Here is a 12975-nt window from a genome sequence, read left to right as displayed (position 1 = left end):
CCCATGGGAATGAAACTCCTTCAAAGAAGAATTTTAAGTATTTAGGTTGCAGACACCCAAAATGCTTGAAAGACAAAATGTGAAAAGGGTAAAGTTTAAAGTTTAAGTTTAAAGCAACAAGGACTTAGATGAAAGTAGTACATTTTAACCTTCTTAGGTCAATACTTTTTCCATACATCAACACATTTTATATTATAGATTTCATCTTAGTCTTCATTTTAAAAAGTTTAGTATTGAAACTAGACTGAGATATTTCCATCTGCCATCACACAAATTTGAGCATGAGTAACACCTCATCCTTAAACCAAAGGGTTTACAATGATGTTGGTCAAGCAAATGGAGTTCTAACCTCTGCGTTTTTGAGAAAGTTCTCTACAAGGTTTAGGAAAGCGTTTATGGAAATCTTTGACCATCCCCTAAGTAGCACATTGGTGAGGTCAAACACTGATGTTGGATGAGTGTACCTGGTTAACAATCTCCACTCTATTTGACCCCCAAAGGTATTCTACTTGGTTCATATCAGGAGTCTGTCCAGGCCAGTCAAGTTGTTTCTTCAAACTTATTCATCCATGACTTTATGGACGATCATTTTTCTCCAGTGTACAGTCATGAATGTGAAATTGCTCAAAAGGCTGAGGCTGATGTCAGTGCACCAAGAGCCACTATGCAAAACAAATCTTACACATGGGCTACAAATATTACATTTTGTGTTTCAAGTTTGAATTTCATTTGGAAGTTAAGATACCAAAGTCTGCAGAAAGAGTGGACTATGGGACCTTGAAGTCCGGCGAAAAGTTTGATTTGGGGAGCCATGTCATCTGCTGCTGTTGGTCTCCTGTGTTTTCTGTTGTCCAGAGTAAACACAGATATGTACCAGGAAACTTTTGAGCATTTCACGCTTTAAAATGTCCTACGATGGACTGGTGTAAAGATCTGTCCATTATAGACCTTTGTCAATTATTGACCCTTCATCCCACCACACACAAGAACAATGTGTAGGAAATGCATGATTTAAAAAAGTATTAATTTTAACCCCCAAATTCTTTGTTTGGCAATCCAGGTCATTCATATCACAAGCTCTTTGGTAGCTTTAAGACTTGGCACTAAACCCTTTAAATGCTTAGAATACCAAAATTTTAATATTTGGCAATGATAAACTGCACAAATTACAGTAACTATTTTAATGATATCCTCTTTATTATGGGAAAAATGTATCTAGCCTTGTGTAAAAAATGATTTACCCACTAAACCTAAACACTGGTTTTATAACCACCTCTGTTTGCAACAACTTTTATTAAGCATGTATGATAACGACCAATAATTCTTTTTTACATAGTTGTGGGCAAAGTTACATTATTATTATTATTATTATTATTATTATTATTATTATTATTATTATTATTATTTTAGCATACTTTTAAAATTGCTTTATAGAATAAAACATTTACCTTGGACCAAAAGAAGCAAAACTCAAGAAATTTGTAAGGGAACAAATACTCTTTCACAGCACACAACACTTTGAGGCCTAACATAAATGGTTTCCGGTACATTTCAGGATTTGTAATATGCCTATTATTGCTTTTATTTTTAAGGAATGATGCAGTTTCAGTGATTATTTGCACTTACAGATCATTTGTTTTAGTTTAATCTCATCTTTTTGTTAAACTTCTTACTCTTAAGGTTTTGTGTATTTTTCAATCATAGTAGTATGTCATTTAATTCCATAAAGTAAAAAAATAAGTCAACATCTCCGTAAAAATATGTCTTGGATGTAACAGAACTTGAAAAACGGAACACAGAGAACTTAAAGATAATTGGCGCCATCTTGTGGCATTGACTGAAATTAATATTAATGACTACCTGAACATTAATAATAATAATAATAATAATAATAATAATAATAATAATAATAATAATAATAAGTTTGTATTGGGTCTTTACTGTTCATTCATTTAGAATTGAACGTAACAACATTTCGATGTGCAATGAACTTATTACCGGCGTACGCTTGACAATAAACCATTCGTACCCTCTGACGAAACTCCGCCCATCCGACTATCAACCTAAACAGATACCGCTAGCTAATTTAGCTCAATGCAGCTGCCAGAAAAATGCCGCTTCCTACTTTAACGTTGCGTATTTGAAACATTTCTCAAGAGGTTGCTTAAGAGTCAGAGAAAACGAAACGCACACCCGGGATGTGCTCAGTTGCTGGATGTAATTCGTCGCGTCGCAGTGCGCAGCGATTTAAATTACCAGAAGATCCGGAGGAGAGACTGGAATGGGTCATGTTTATAGCTAAAGTCAACAAGCAGTGTTTTAAGGAGTCATCATGGACTGATATCTCAGTTTGTAGCGAACACTTTCCAGACGACTGTCTTGTTAATGTCAATGACAGAGTCCAGCTGAAGCCCTGTGCTGTTCCGTCATTGTGTTTAAGTATGGGAGCCGAGAAGAGCTCTGAGTGGGAGGTAAGTGTTCCCCTCTCAGCTGAAAATCAGGTGGAATTTACGCATGGATCCAGAGTCAAGTTTAGACCAAAATTGTGTCTCCAGGTTATGAGCACTGGACAGATACAGACAGATGTAATTGCTTCCTTGATGTTAAAAATTATTCTAAAGGGCCTTCATTCTATCAAGAAGAAATTATATACATTTAAAGAATTTTTTTTCCCCTTTTCCTGTTATGTTTAATATATAATAAACCAATTATGCTTCTTGCCACAGGCTGCAACAGAAGATGCAACCTCCAGCATCATCTCAGAGGTTCCCGAGATTGATGCTGTTCTTGATGAGGAGAGTGACCCTATAGATGAATCAGTGGAATCAAGCGATTCGGGTGAAATAGACTCGGACGAGGACTGGAAGCCAGCGCGGGGTGTTTTCCCTGTGAAACTATTTCCTGCGAAACAAAGCAATGATTCTGTAGACCATATTGATTACTGCGATTATCTTTCACTCACCCCCATACACAGCCAACTCTGCACAGACTGTGGAAGGTTCTTTGATAGACGAAAACCTCATACCTGTGAGCACAAAGTGAAGCCTTATTCCTGTTACATTTGTGGGAAAAGATGTGTCAATGAGGTGGCTTTGAATTTTCACAGCAGAATTCATAATGAGGACTATGAGTTTAATTGCAAATTCTGCAATGTTACGTTTAAGTTGAAGGCAGACAAATTTGCACATGAGCAGATCCATATAACCCAAGGGAAACCGTACAAATGTCCAGACTGCTTGGAGACTTTTGCCACAAACAAGGAACGCAGAATCCACCTGGAAAATCACAGAGGGACAATAGAGTTAAAATGTCGCTTCTGTGGGGTTGAGTTCTTCCGTGCTCTTTCCATTCAGAGACATTTATTGATCCACACTGGCGCAAAACCATACAAGTGTTCAGTTTGCCAGCGTGGCTTCAACCAGTCAAGTCATTTGAAGTCTCACATGCGCCTGCACACTGGGGAGAGGCCTTACAAGTGTCAGCACTGTGACAAGTGCTTTAATCACAACGTGAGCTTAAAGAATCACATCCAACGTTATCATCTTGTACATTCTGGACCAGAAGCAAAGACAGATACAAAAATAAACCAAAAAATAGATGCTAACAGTTCTAAATCTAACATGTTCAGTAAAAGTATAAACCAGGATCTTGACAGTGATGAAGAGGAACAGGACACAGATTATGATGCACAGATTAGTGACGATGAGACTCGAATGGAAGGGTTTTACAGACCTAAAACTAGAAGAAGGGGCACAGGTAGACCAATAGGGCGACCTAAAAACTTTGAATCAAATGCTGAGGAAACTGGAAAGTTAAATGGGAAGAGGCAGAAATAAAAATCTACCTATGAAGAGAACAAGGCGCCTTTCTTCAATCCTTCACAAGAAGAAAGATGAAATATTGACACTGAAAATTTGCAACATGTTTTTAGAAAGTTTATTTTTATATTGTACAAATGAAAAAACTGCTTAGTATTGTCTTTAAATGTGAAGAAAAATATTATTTCAGAGTACTTCATTATTGACTTATGTAGTGAATGAAATGTTCAAACTGTAAAATACGTAATAAACATTTATGCAAATTGTGGTTGACAGTATGTTAATCAAGGCTAATATTAAATTCTTAATTTTTCAGTAGCAAATTTTGAATAATATTCATAATATTCTGCATTATGATGGTTGAGGGCCATGTAGTAGAATTAAATAATAAAAAGTTGTCTATCTGTAGGTAGCTACCTTGAAGCACATTTAAAATTCTTGCAGCAGGGAGATTTAGAAAAATATTTAATAGTTTCATCCATGAAAAATCCAGGAGAGCAAAAATCATTATTGTTTATTTGTATAAGATACAAATTTTAACTAAGACCAAGTTCTATCTAAAGCCAGGTAATCCCAGAGCATGATGCTTCCACCACCGTATTTTATTGTGTGTGTGATGTTCTTTCAGTGATATTTAGGTTTCTTTTGTGCCAACTGTATTGTTTCAAGTTGTGCCCTAAAATCTTATATTGTTTGTCATCAAGCCACCAGATTCTCCCCAAAGATGTTGTGAGAGTTTTGCCATTTTCAGTGTTTTATTTGGAACACAATCTCTAATCCTTAGTCTAGAGATATGGAGTAAATATAGAGTACTGTCATAAAATATATATAACACGATCAGTACTCACTATGCGTTCAAGGTCATTCAGAATTACTGTCGGCTTTTTGACAGCCTGCATATTTGCGTTTAGTTTTCAGATTATTAAGTAAATAATTATTTTTCTTTTTCACATAGGTGTTAGTGAAGATTGTCAACAACAAACTGGTTCAAAACAGTAATTGTGTATCTCAATGGATAATTGAAATTGCATCTTTAAAGAGTTTCTTTTTGATTTTAGCTCTTTTTTTTTTCTTCATATAAGCCAAAATAAATGAGAAGTTAAAACATTAATCCTAGAGCACAGTAAGAAACCACTGTGACTTATTAATTTGCTAACATGTTACAGGAAGAAAACATTCCTTTCAGGCATATAATTCTGTATATGCCTAGTTTTCCTGGAGGATGTTTTAATAACAACCACTATTTAGATTCCTACAGGCAAATAATAATGTAGTGGAGAAATAAAGTCTGTTGATCCCATTTTACTGCACTTCAAAAATAAAATAATATGACTGATAAGCAGTCTAACTGAAATGAAAGTGAATCTGCTGTTGATTTACTTCTTCTGACCGGCGTACGCTTGGCCACAAATCATATCAACCCAGCAGTGACACTCCGCCCATTTAGACATGGCTAATCGAAAAAGAAACCCAATAAATTAGCTCATTGTTAATGCAATCTCCATTCCTATGCTAATTTTAAAATACATGTTAAAAGAGGAAAAGCAAATCTTAAAAGGGCAAATCTTAAAGCCCATCACGTGCTTATTGTGAATCACCATGAGCAACAGGGCAATTTTATATCAAAATGAACAGGGAACAGATTTGTACTGAAAACTTTGCAGATGGCGTGCTTATTTAGGATTTATGTACTACTACAAAAAGGGAAAAGACCAAAAATTTGGAATTTGAGTAATATAAACATTCCTTTTCCAAGTCATCTTTATTTATAGAATAGTCGTGCAAAAGGAGGGTTTCGTAACAAAGTGCTTCACATAAAAAGAGGCAATCTAAAACCAAAAGCACATTGAGCACTAGTAATATTTGCAGGAATAAAGAAAGACAATGACATTAAGGATGATTTAAAAAAAAAAAAAAAGAACAGCAGGAGGAGACACAGGAGACATCCGATTTGTCTTTCAATTTTGAACAATTACCAACCATTCTAACACGAGAAATAGAAAACAAATACTTTCCAACAGAAAAAAAAACATAAAAATAGTTTTAAAGAAAAACACAATAAAATGCTCAAAGACAGTAGAAAGAAACACGGGATTACTCAATCCAGTCTATAAATTCATATACGTTTTTCTAATGTAATAGGGACATATCCTATTAAGGAAATAACCTACACGTTATTCCCGTTTTACCATCTCTAGGCTCTATAAACCACCATAGTTCCTCAAAAAGGGTCCAGGGTTATGGAATTACGCTGACATGGAGATGGGGCTTGAGAGCCGAATGAACGTCTTTACTGTGAGCGGAGCCAAATGGTTTGGATCTTGAAACATCGTCTGAATTCCCATCAGTCTAGTGCCACGAAACCCCGCCCCCCTCACGCTCCACCGCTGCTGAAGCATCACTAGTTAGCTTTTAGCAATTTTGTGCTGTTGACGATTGTTGGGTAGCTAACTTCTGACTTAAATGTACAGTTCCAGACTTTATACACACTGGTAGCGAAACTTAAATCCAGAATGTGCTCCGTCGTTGGGTGTGAGTCGTGGCGTCGCAGAGCTCAGCATTTCATTCTTCCAGCAGACCCAGAGAGGAGACTGGAATGGGTCCAGTTTCTCTTCGAAGTCAATGGTCAGAGACTTAAAGAAACCTCATGGACTGATATCCGTCTTTGCAGTGAACACTTCACAAGTCACTGTTTTCTAACAGTGACTCGAGCTGCTGGTTCGACCCAGCTAAAATCTGATGCTGTACCATCAGTGTGTTCCCCTCACGAACCAGAGTCCAAACAGGTGAGATCCCATGAAGTGAAACATCTGAAGAAGTTTGTTCTTTATTCTGTTTTTTTTTTTTTTTAGCGTCATTGTTTACGTGATTTTACTGCTCGTGATGTGGATGCACAGTGAGTGTATTTATATTGTTTTCTTACGTAATACAAGCCTCAAAAATATGGTAAACATACGAACAATCCCGGATCGACACAAGTCAGCAAAGGTCAACACTGTTTACTGTATGTTAGTTAGAACCAATGCTGCTGGAATATTGGCCTATCCCACCGTGTAACTTATTGGTGTACGCTTAGGGTTCGTGTCCATATAGAAGATCTTTTTTTAGGTAAGTGTACTTACCCTGCATGGCGTAGCATTCATTGCCCCACAAGTACTGTCCCTGAAAAACATTCCCATTTGAAATGGGCTTCTTCAGGGCCATTTCAATCTTTGAAGCCCCTGCAAAACTGCTGTGGGCCATTGTACATTCAACAGTCAAGGTCTGCAAGAAAGCGTCTGCCTCAAGGCACTGTAAAAAGGGTGTTTTTTTTTTTTTCCAAACACATTTGTTGAACACTTTATTTACCACCAAGGTTGTTGCAGAATTTGCAGACTTGTGTTGCTTTAAGCAAGTTTTCATAATTCCATTCCATGTACTTTTGTTTTTACAACCTTGACTGTTTTTGCTTGTTTTAGGGTATTATTCAGCCCAAATATCCTGACCAACTTGAATATGATCAACTTAACAAATGCCATGGTCCAACTCCAGGATCTTCAACATTAAACAAAGAGGAGAACTGCTATTTAACGAGTGAGTTGCCTTAAAATTTTAGGCAATTAATATAAAAAACCCCTTGCTTTTGCATTGAATGTTTTCTCTTTTTTTGCAGGCGTCCCTGCAAGCCCAGCATCAAGCGAGGCCTCTGAATCTTCGTCATCATCAGATTATTGTAAGATGCTGGAAAAAATTGAAAACCTTGATATTATCAAAGAAAAGTGAGTTTTACCCTAACTTTTGTTTTATTTTATTTTTTTTACCATTTTCTAATACGATGGAAAATCTGATGTATACTTCTTTCCCAGAGTTAGCATGCTTCGGATGAGTAAGAGGTACATTGTAAACGAAAAGCAGCTTCTCCAGCTGTTCAGTGCCACTTGCCCCGTGTGCCAATCTGAAGTAAAAACCGAGAAAGTGGTCTGTGGAGTCCTCTTAGTCCTGAACCAGCAGTGCCGGCAGTGTGGCTACAAGAACCACTGGAAGAATCTGACCCAAAACAGCATTACTGCAGTGTCAGAAGATCATCAGACCAAATGCATGGAAATATTTTTAGAGGTAGGGACCTAATGACCAAATGGGTTTTTCTTCTTTTAAAAAAAGGTGTCATATTAACTTCCTTACGAATATGTTGCAATTTAAAAAGTATCTGTGTTTGAAACAATTAGTACAATTTTGATTCCAGGTCAAAAATAAATTCTAATAGGTCAAATAAGCAAAATCACATCATCCTAATTGGAGGCGATTAGTAATAAACATATGCTGCAACTTGCGTGAATGTTTCAGCAGCAAGTTGTTTTTTCACTTTAAAGTAGAAGACTAAAATCAACCCCAATTTAAATCTAAGTTTTATTTGTGTTCAAATACCCGTTCAGTCTGACGTTGTTGAAAAATCGTAATTTCTGAGACCTCAGATGACTGAGCTTTAGAAGATCAGCATGTATTTGTCTACGTTTAGAAGTGGTTATAATCTAATGAAGTTGTTTGAACAGCGTTAAAGGATGGCTTTTTATAATATAAACCACATTCATCCCTTCACAAACATAACTTCCTGATTTGAAGATGTGTGCTAACAAATGGCTCGGTGACTTGGCCACGACTTTTTGGCATGTGGTGGGGAAAATCTAGGTTTTCTCCGGCAATCCTAAAAAAATGCTGTGCCACATCCGCCCATATCATGGTCAGTGATATGGGCAAAAAAAAAATCATAATAAAACCACTACATTTATCTGTTTACATGTTTCACTCTTATTGCCACTATCACAGCGTCTGCAAATAAATGTTTCTTTTTGCTGTTGTTGTTTTCATTACTTTTTGATAAGTGTAAACAGACGCTTTAAATATTTTCCTTCTTATCTTTGAGTGTTTGAGAAACAATATGTAATCTTAAATTTTGTACAGAATTTATTGTGTTTTAAGTCCCTCGCTTGTTCTGTTGTGTGGTTGACAGGCAACATCTACAAAGACAGTAGAGATCAGTGAGAATGTCGAAGTTGTTGACAAGGAGAGTGATCACACCACAGAATCGGAGGAATCCAGCTATCCGGGTGAGGTCAAGAACTCAGACGACAGCTGGAACCCGGACTCAGACGACAGCTGGGACCCAGACGACGACCTTTCAGTTTTGGAATCTGAGAAAGAGAGCTCTGACGAAGACGTCCACATGCATGGTAGTCTGAAAAACAGGGAACTCTGCACAGATTGTGGGATGTTTTTTGTAAAACGAAAGCCTCACACCTGTGAGTATAAAATTAAGCCCTTCTCTTGTAACACCTGCGGGAAGAGGTATGCCACTGACCACGCCTTAACTCTTCACAACAGGGTGCACAGTGCAAACTATGAGCATCCTTGCAAATATTGCCATGTTGGGTTTAAGACAAAAGTAGCCAAAAAGGCCCACGAGCAGACTCACTTAAATGAAAGTAATCCTTTTAAATGTCCCGAATGTCCGGAAACATTTGCCACGTACAAGAAGCGCGAAAGCCACATGAGGAGACACTTGAAGCCAGGGCCGCTGAAATGTCCCATTTGTGGGATCGAATTCTTTTGGGCTGTGGCTCTCCAGAGACACTCGATGGTGCATACAGGGGAAAAACCATTTGAGTGCTCGGTGTGCCAGCGTGCCTTCAAACAGCCCAGCCATCTGAAGTCCCACATGCGCCTGCACACAGGGGAGAGGCCTTACAAGTGTAAACAATGCGATAAATGCTTCAATCACAACGTGAGCTTGAAGAGTCACGTCCAGCGTTGCCATCAACATAAAACGACAAACCCGAAGGGATGCGCTGATGGTGACCCCGAAGTAGAGGATGCGCAGCTTGCAGAAAAGGAGGTGAAAACTCAGAGAAGGACGAGGAGAACCCTCACAGGTAGACCAGTCGGGAGACCTAAAAAGAACCCCAGAGTCACAATGTCCGAAGAAAAAAAAGAGTCTGGCCGAGCTGCAAAACCCAAGACGGCCAAAGTAAGAAAGCGAAAACCAAAGAAAAAGCCGTCTAGCAGTGAGGAGGAGGAGGAAGAGCTGAGCGAGAGTGAGGAATCCTTGGACTTAATGGAAGAAGAGGAGCAGTAGCAGAATGAAGATGTGAGATCAGGCTCGTAAGCCGAAAACTCAAGAGTTTAACCTGACAGAAATGGCATCTGTAAGAGTTCAAGAAGCCCCAGAAAAAAATGTTGAGGAAGCTTAAATTATGACTCAGTTTGGGCCAAATTCTCCTTTTGCCGATGTGGAGTTAGTAATCTTTGGTAACAAAAGGTAATTCTCAGGTCATTTAGCATGGTATAAATCATTTTTGAGATGCTGTTTTTTTTAAGTGGACTAAAAATACTGTAAAGATACAGTAGTTCAATCTTTTGAGAGGTGTCTGCTTGTTTTAATTGAAAGCGAGAGAGAGAGACCATGTTCTTGCCTGACCTTGATTTTTGTCTTTCTGGTTATTTAACTCTTGTACAAATGTTTATTTGGAAAAAACAAAACATTTAGTACAATTAAAGTCAGTACACTGTTTTAGCTGGTTGGTGGTACTTTGTGTATCAACTATGACTACGTTGAACTAAAGTTGTTCTTCTACATTGTTCTCATATTTTGGTTTTATGTAAACGTAGTTGGATGACTTCAATACAAGAAAAGTTTTCAGCATAAAGTTGCTAAAATATTTTTGGCTCTGTCCAGCAGTCATTTCAGTGGCAGAAATGGTTTGTTTACAGACATGAAACTGAAGCAGGAAGAGATGAAATGGCAACAAATGTTGCTACAAAGAAATGGGAACAATTTAGTGATTGGGTGAATTGACCCAAAACTCTCCTGGACTCTTTCCTCCACTGCCTTTGCAGGTGTTGTTTCCATGTCCACATCTAAGTTAAAAAAATAAAAGCTGCAAGTCAGATGCAGTTCTGCTACTCTCCAATAATTGTGTCCACACGAAGCAGAGCTTCACATGCTCCACACCCACGTGAAGCTCTGCAGCTCTTAGCGTGGTGCACATCTGTCACACGTGATGTGTTGCAGATCACAAAACATCCACACTCTTCTGTTCTTCATATATGAAGAACAGAAATGTAACAAGCTTGACTTTAGTCTTACAACAAATGCAGAATTTAATTGCTCCATTCATTTTCTGTTGGTTGAAAGTTTTTAGTTTTAAACTTAATTTGGGATTAAACTCCATTTTTTAAAATTGAATTATAACGGGTGAGTGCACTCCCTGTGCACCTCTTTGATTTAGTAACATTCTGCTGTACAAACCGAGGACACTCTAATCCTCGATTGGCATCATTGTTTGTTTCAACGTCTGGGTGAGCAGATAAATCCAGATTTGTCACTGTGTGTCACTTTCACTGATGAGCAAACGAATCCCCTGGTGGACAGCCAAGATGGGATGAGTTAACATGAGGAATAATGGCTTATGGGTGAGGAAAACAAAGAAAGATAAGAGCAAATAGGACTAGTTTTATTTCCAGTGGCCCAAAGTTAAAAGCTGCACAAAGTGTGGATGTCCTTTTTCCAGACTGTCAAACTCTTGGCACAAAAAACAAACAAAAAAAACTTCAGCCTTCTGCAAAGCTTTGGAAAATATTGGTTACATTTTCTAGAGAAATGCCAAGAGAGACCTGTAAGTGGACCCACTTGAATGTTACATGTGTGACACACAAAACATTTCAGCGTTTAAGAAAAGCCCTCATTCAGCTCTGTCTGCTGCAGTAATATGATGGTGTTTGACTTCCAAATTGAAGCACAGTCAGCAGCTTGAGCAGAAAAATATATCTATTTTTTAAACTTTGCTTCTTGTCTATTTAGGTAAAATTCTGAGACATCTACACCACATTGGACTGTAAAAGTTGCACAACAATTTTTTTTTTACAGTACACAAAAATCAAGAGATGCTTAAATGTTTTAAAATAGTTTATGTAGTGTAGTTCCTGTTATACTGAAAACATTCCGGCAAGTTTTTGGTCTGAGCATAAGAATATATCAAGTTAATCTGTTTTTATGACCTAAATGGATTAAATATTATGATATATAGTAGTCTATTGTGTCTGATTTGATGCTTTTTTCCATAATTTCTTTTATTCTTCTTTGAATACCAAAGTAGCCTTATAAGTTTAGCAGACCTTCCTGCAAGTGTTACAGGCCATTTACCAAGTTTTCCAGTCATCTGATACATTTTATAAGAAAAATTAAACAGAATTTGTCAAGCTGGTTTATAATGATTTTCACTGTGTGCATTTGATACATTGCATGTATGTTGGAATTTTCTGGTCAACATTCAGGCTGTACTTACTTTGCAAGAAAAGGGAAATTTGTCATTTTATTTTTATTCCATCTGGCCAAGACTTTCCATACTTCACAAGAACTCGTGTGTCAACTCTTAGGAAGTCCTCATATCACCCTCCCTCGCTCTGTCCCATAATAGCTTCGGGACACCACACAAGAAAAACGTTCTGCCCAGAATGTGTGTTAACAACAAGCTCCAAAACCAGACTGATGCCATTTTGTTCTTGCAGCTCTTGGAGAGACAAATGATTTCTCTGTTGTGGAGGACCTTAAAAATGTGTCTGAATTCCTACGGGCTACACATAAAACTGTTCAATTACTTTTTTAAAATCGATAACACTGCAGCTGCCTCCCTAGATAGATTTTTTTTGTGGGAGAACATGCAAAAAAAATCTCCGTTGCTGTTCTGCTACACAAGGAGCTGAAATTTCAACACAAATGTGACAATGGAAGCAAATAATCCCACATGTATCTGCACGCAGGGGAGAGGCCAGACACATCTGTGACAAATGAAAGCTCTAATGAGAAAATTTGAGGATGACTGGTCAGGTAATGGTTTGCTTTTTGAGTAGAGACACTACAGAAGAGACTTTAGATCTTAAGTCCTTTAACACAGAATTCATTTATTTAAGAAGGGCTATAAAAACCAAAGGCAACCAAAGAGCTGTACAGGTCAATTAGAAAGTAAAATGTAGACAAACTATAAAAACACTAATTAAAGAAAAAAAAGGACTGGCATATTAATCATGCTCCACGGTATTAAAAGCCGATATTCAAAGGGGAGTCTTTAACAAAGATTTGAATTCATTTAAAGCTCTCCAAAGATTACACATAAGTAGCCTTTCA

General features: G+C 37.6%; 2 protein-coding genes across 2 annotated transcripts; both read left to right on the top strand.

Moving 5' to 3' along the window:
* The first annotated feature begins 2029 nt into the window (after nt 1–2029).
* Nucleotides 2030–4093, top strand: LOC116720915 (zinc finger protein 572-like). Its single transcript, XM_032564358.1, has 2 exons — nt 2030–2471; nt 2727–4093. Exons 1-2 carry the CDS (start codon nt 2199–2201, stop codon nt 3834–3836), a joined length of 1383 nt encoding a protein of 460 aa, XP_032420249.1. The 5' UTR covers nt 2030–2198; the 3' UTR covers nt 3837–4093.
* A 2069-nt stretch (nt 4094–6162) lies between these two features.
* LOC116722349 (zinc finger and SCAN domain-containing protein 21-like) lies at nt 6163–11875 on the top strand. The gene is made up of 5 exons (XM_032566587.1): nt 6163–6604; nt 7277–7391; nt 7471–7576; nt 7664–7913; nt 8806–11875. Exons 1-5 carry the CDS (start codon nt 6332–6334, stop codon nt 9925–9927), a joined length of 1866 nt encoding a protein of 621 aa, XP_032422478.1. The 5' UTR covers nt 6163–6331; the 3' UTR covers nt 9928–11875.
* The last annotated feature ends 1100 nt before the right edge of the window (nt 11876–12975 follow it).

The sequence above is a fragment of the Xiphophorus hellerii genome, chromosome 6 (genome assembly GCF_003331165.1).
Source record: "Xiphophorus hellerii strain 12219 chromosome 6, Xiphophorus_hellerii-4.1, whole genome shotgun sequence".
NCBI classification, from domain to species: domain Eukaryota; kingdom Metazoa; phylum Chordata; class Actinopteri; order Cyprinodontiformes; family Poeciliidae; genus Xiphophorus; species Xiphophorus hellerii.
Note: the sequence above shows the minus strand (reverse complement) of the source record. Positions and strands in the feature narration are given on the sequence as shown.

Coding starts and splice junctions, on each gene's coding strand:
- LOC116720915 (XM_032564358.1), top strand. CDS start 2,199: ATGTGCTCAGTTGCTGGATGTAATTCGTCGCGTCGCAGTGCGCAGCGA. Junction 2,472..2,726: donor AGAAGAGCTCTGAGTGGGAG/GTAAGTGTTCCC, acceptor TTCTTGCCACAG/GCTGCAACAGAAGATGCAAC.
- LOC116722349 (XM_032566587.1), top strand. CDS start 6,332: ATGTGCTCCGTCGTTGGGTGTGAGTCGTGGCGTCGCAGAGCTCAGCAT. Junction 6,605..7,276: donor ACGAACCAGAGTCCAAACAG/GTGAGATCCCAT, acceptor TGCTTGTTTTAG/GGTATTATTCAGCCCAAATA. Junction 7,577..7,663: donor CTTGATATTATCAAAGAAAA/GTGAGTTTTACC, acceptor CTTCTTTCCCAG/AGTTAGCATGCTTCGGATGA.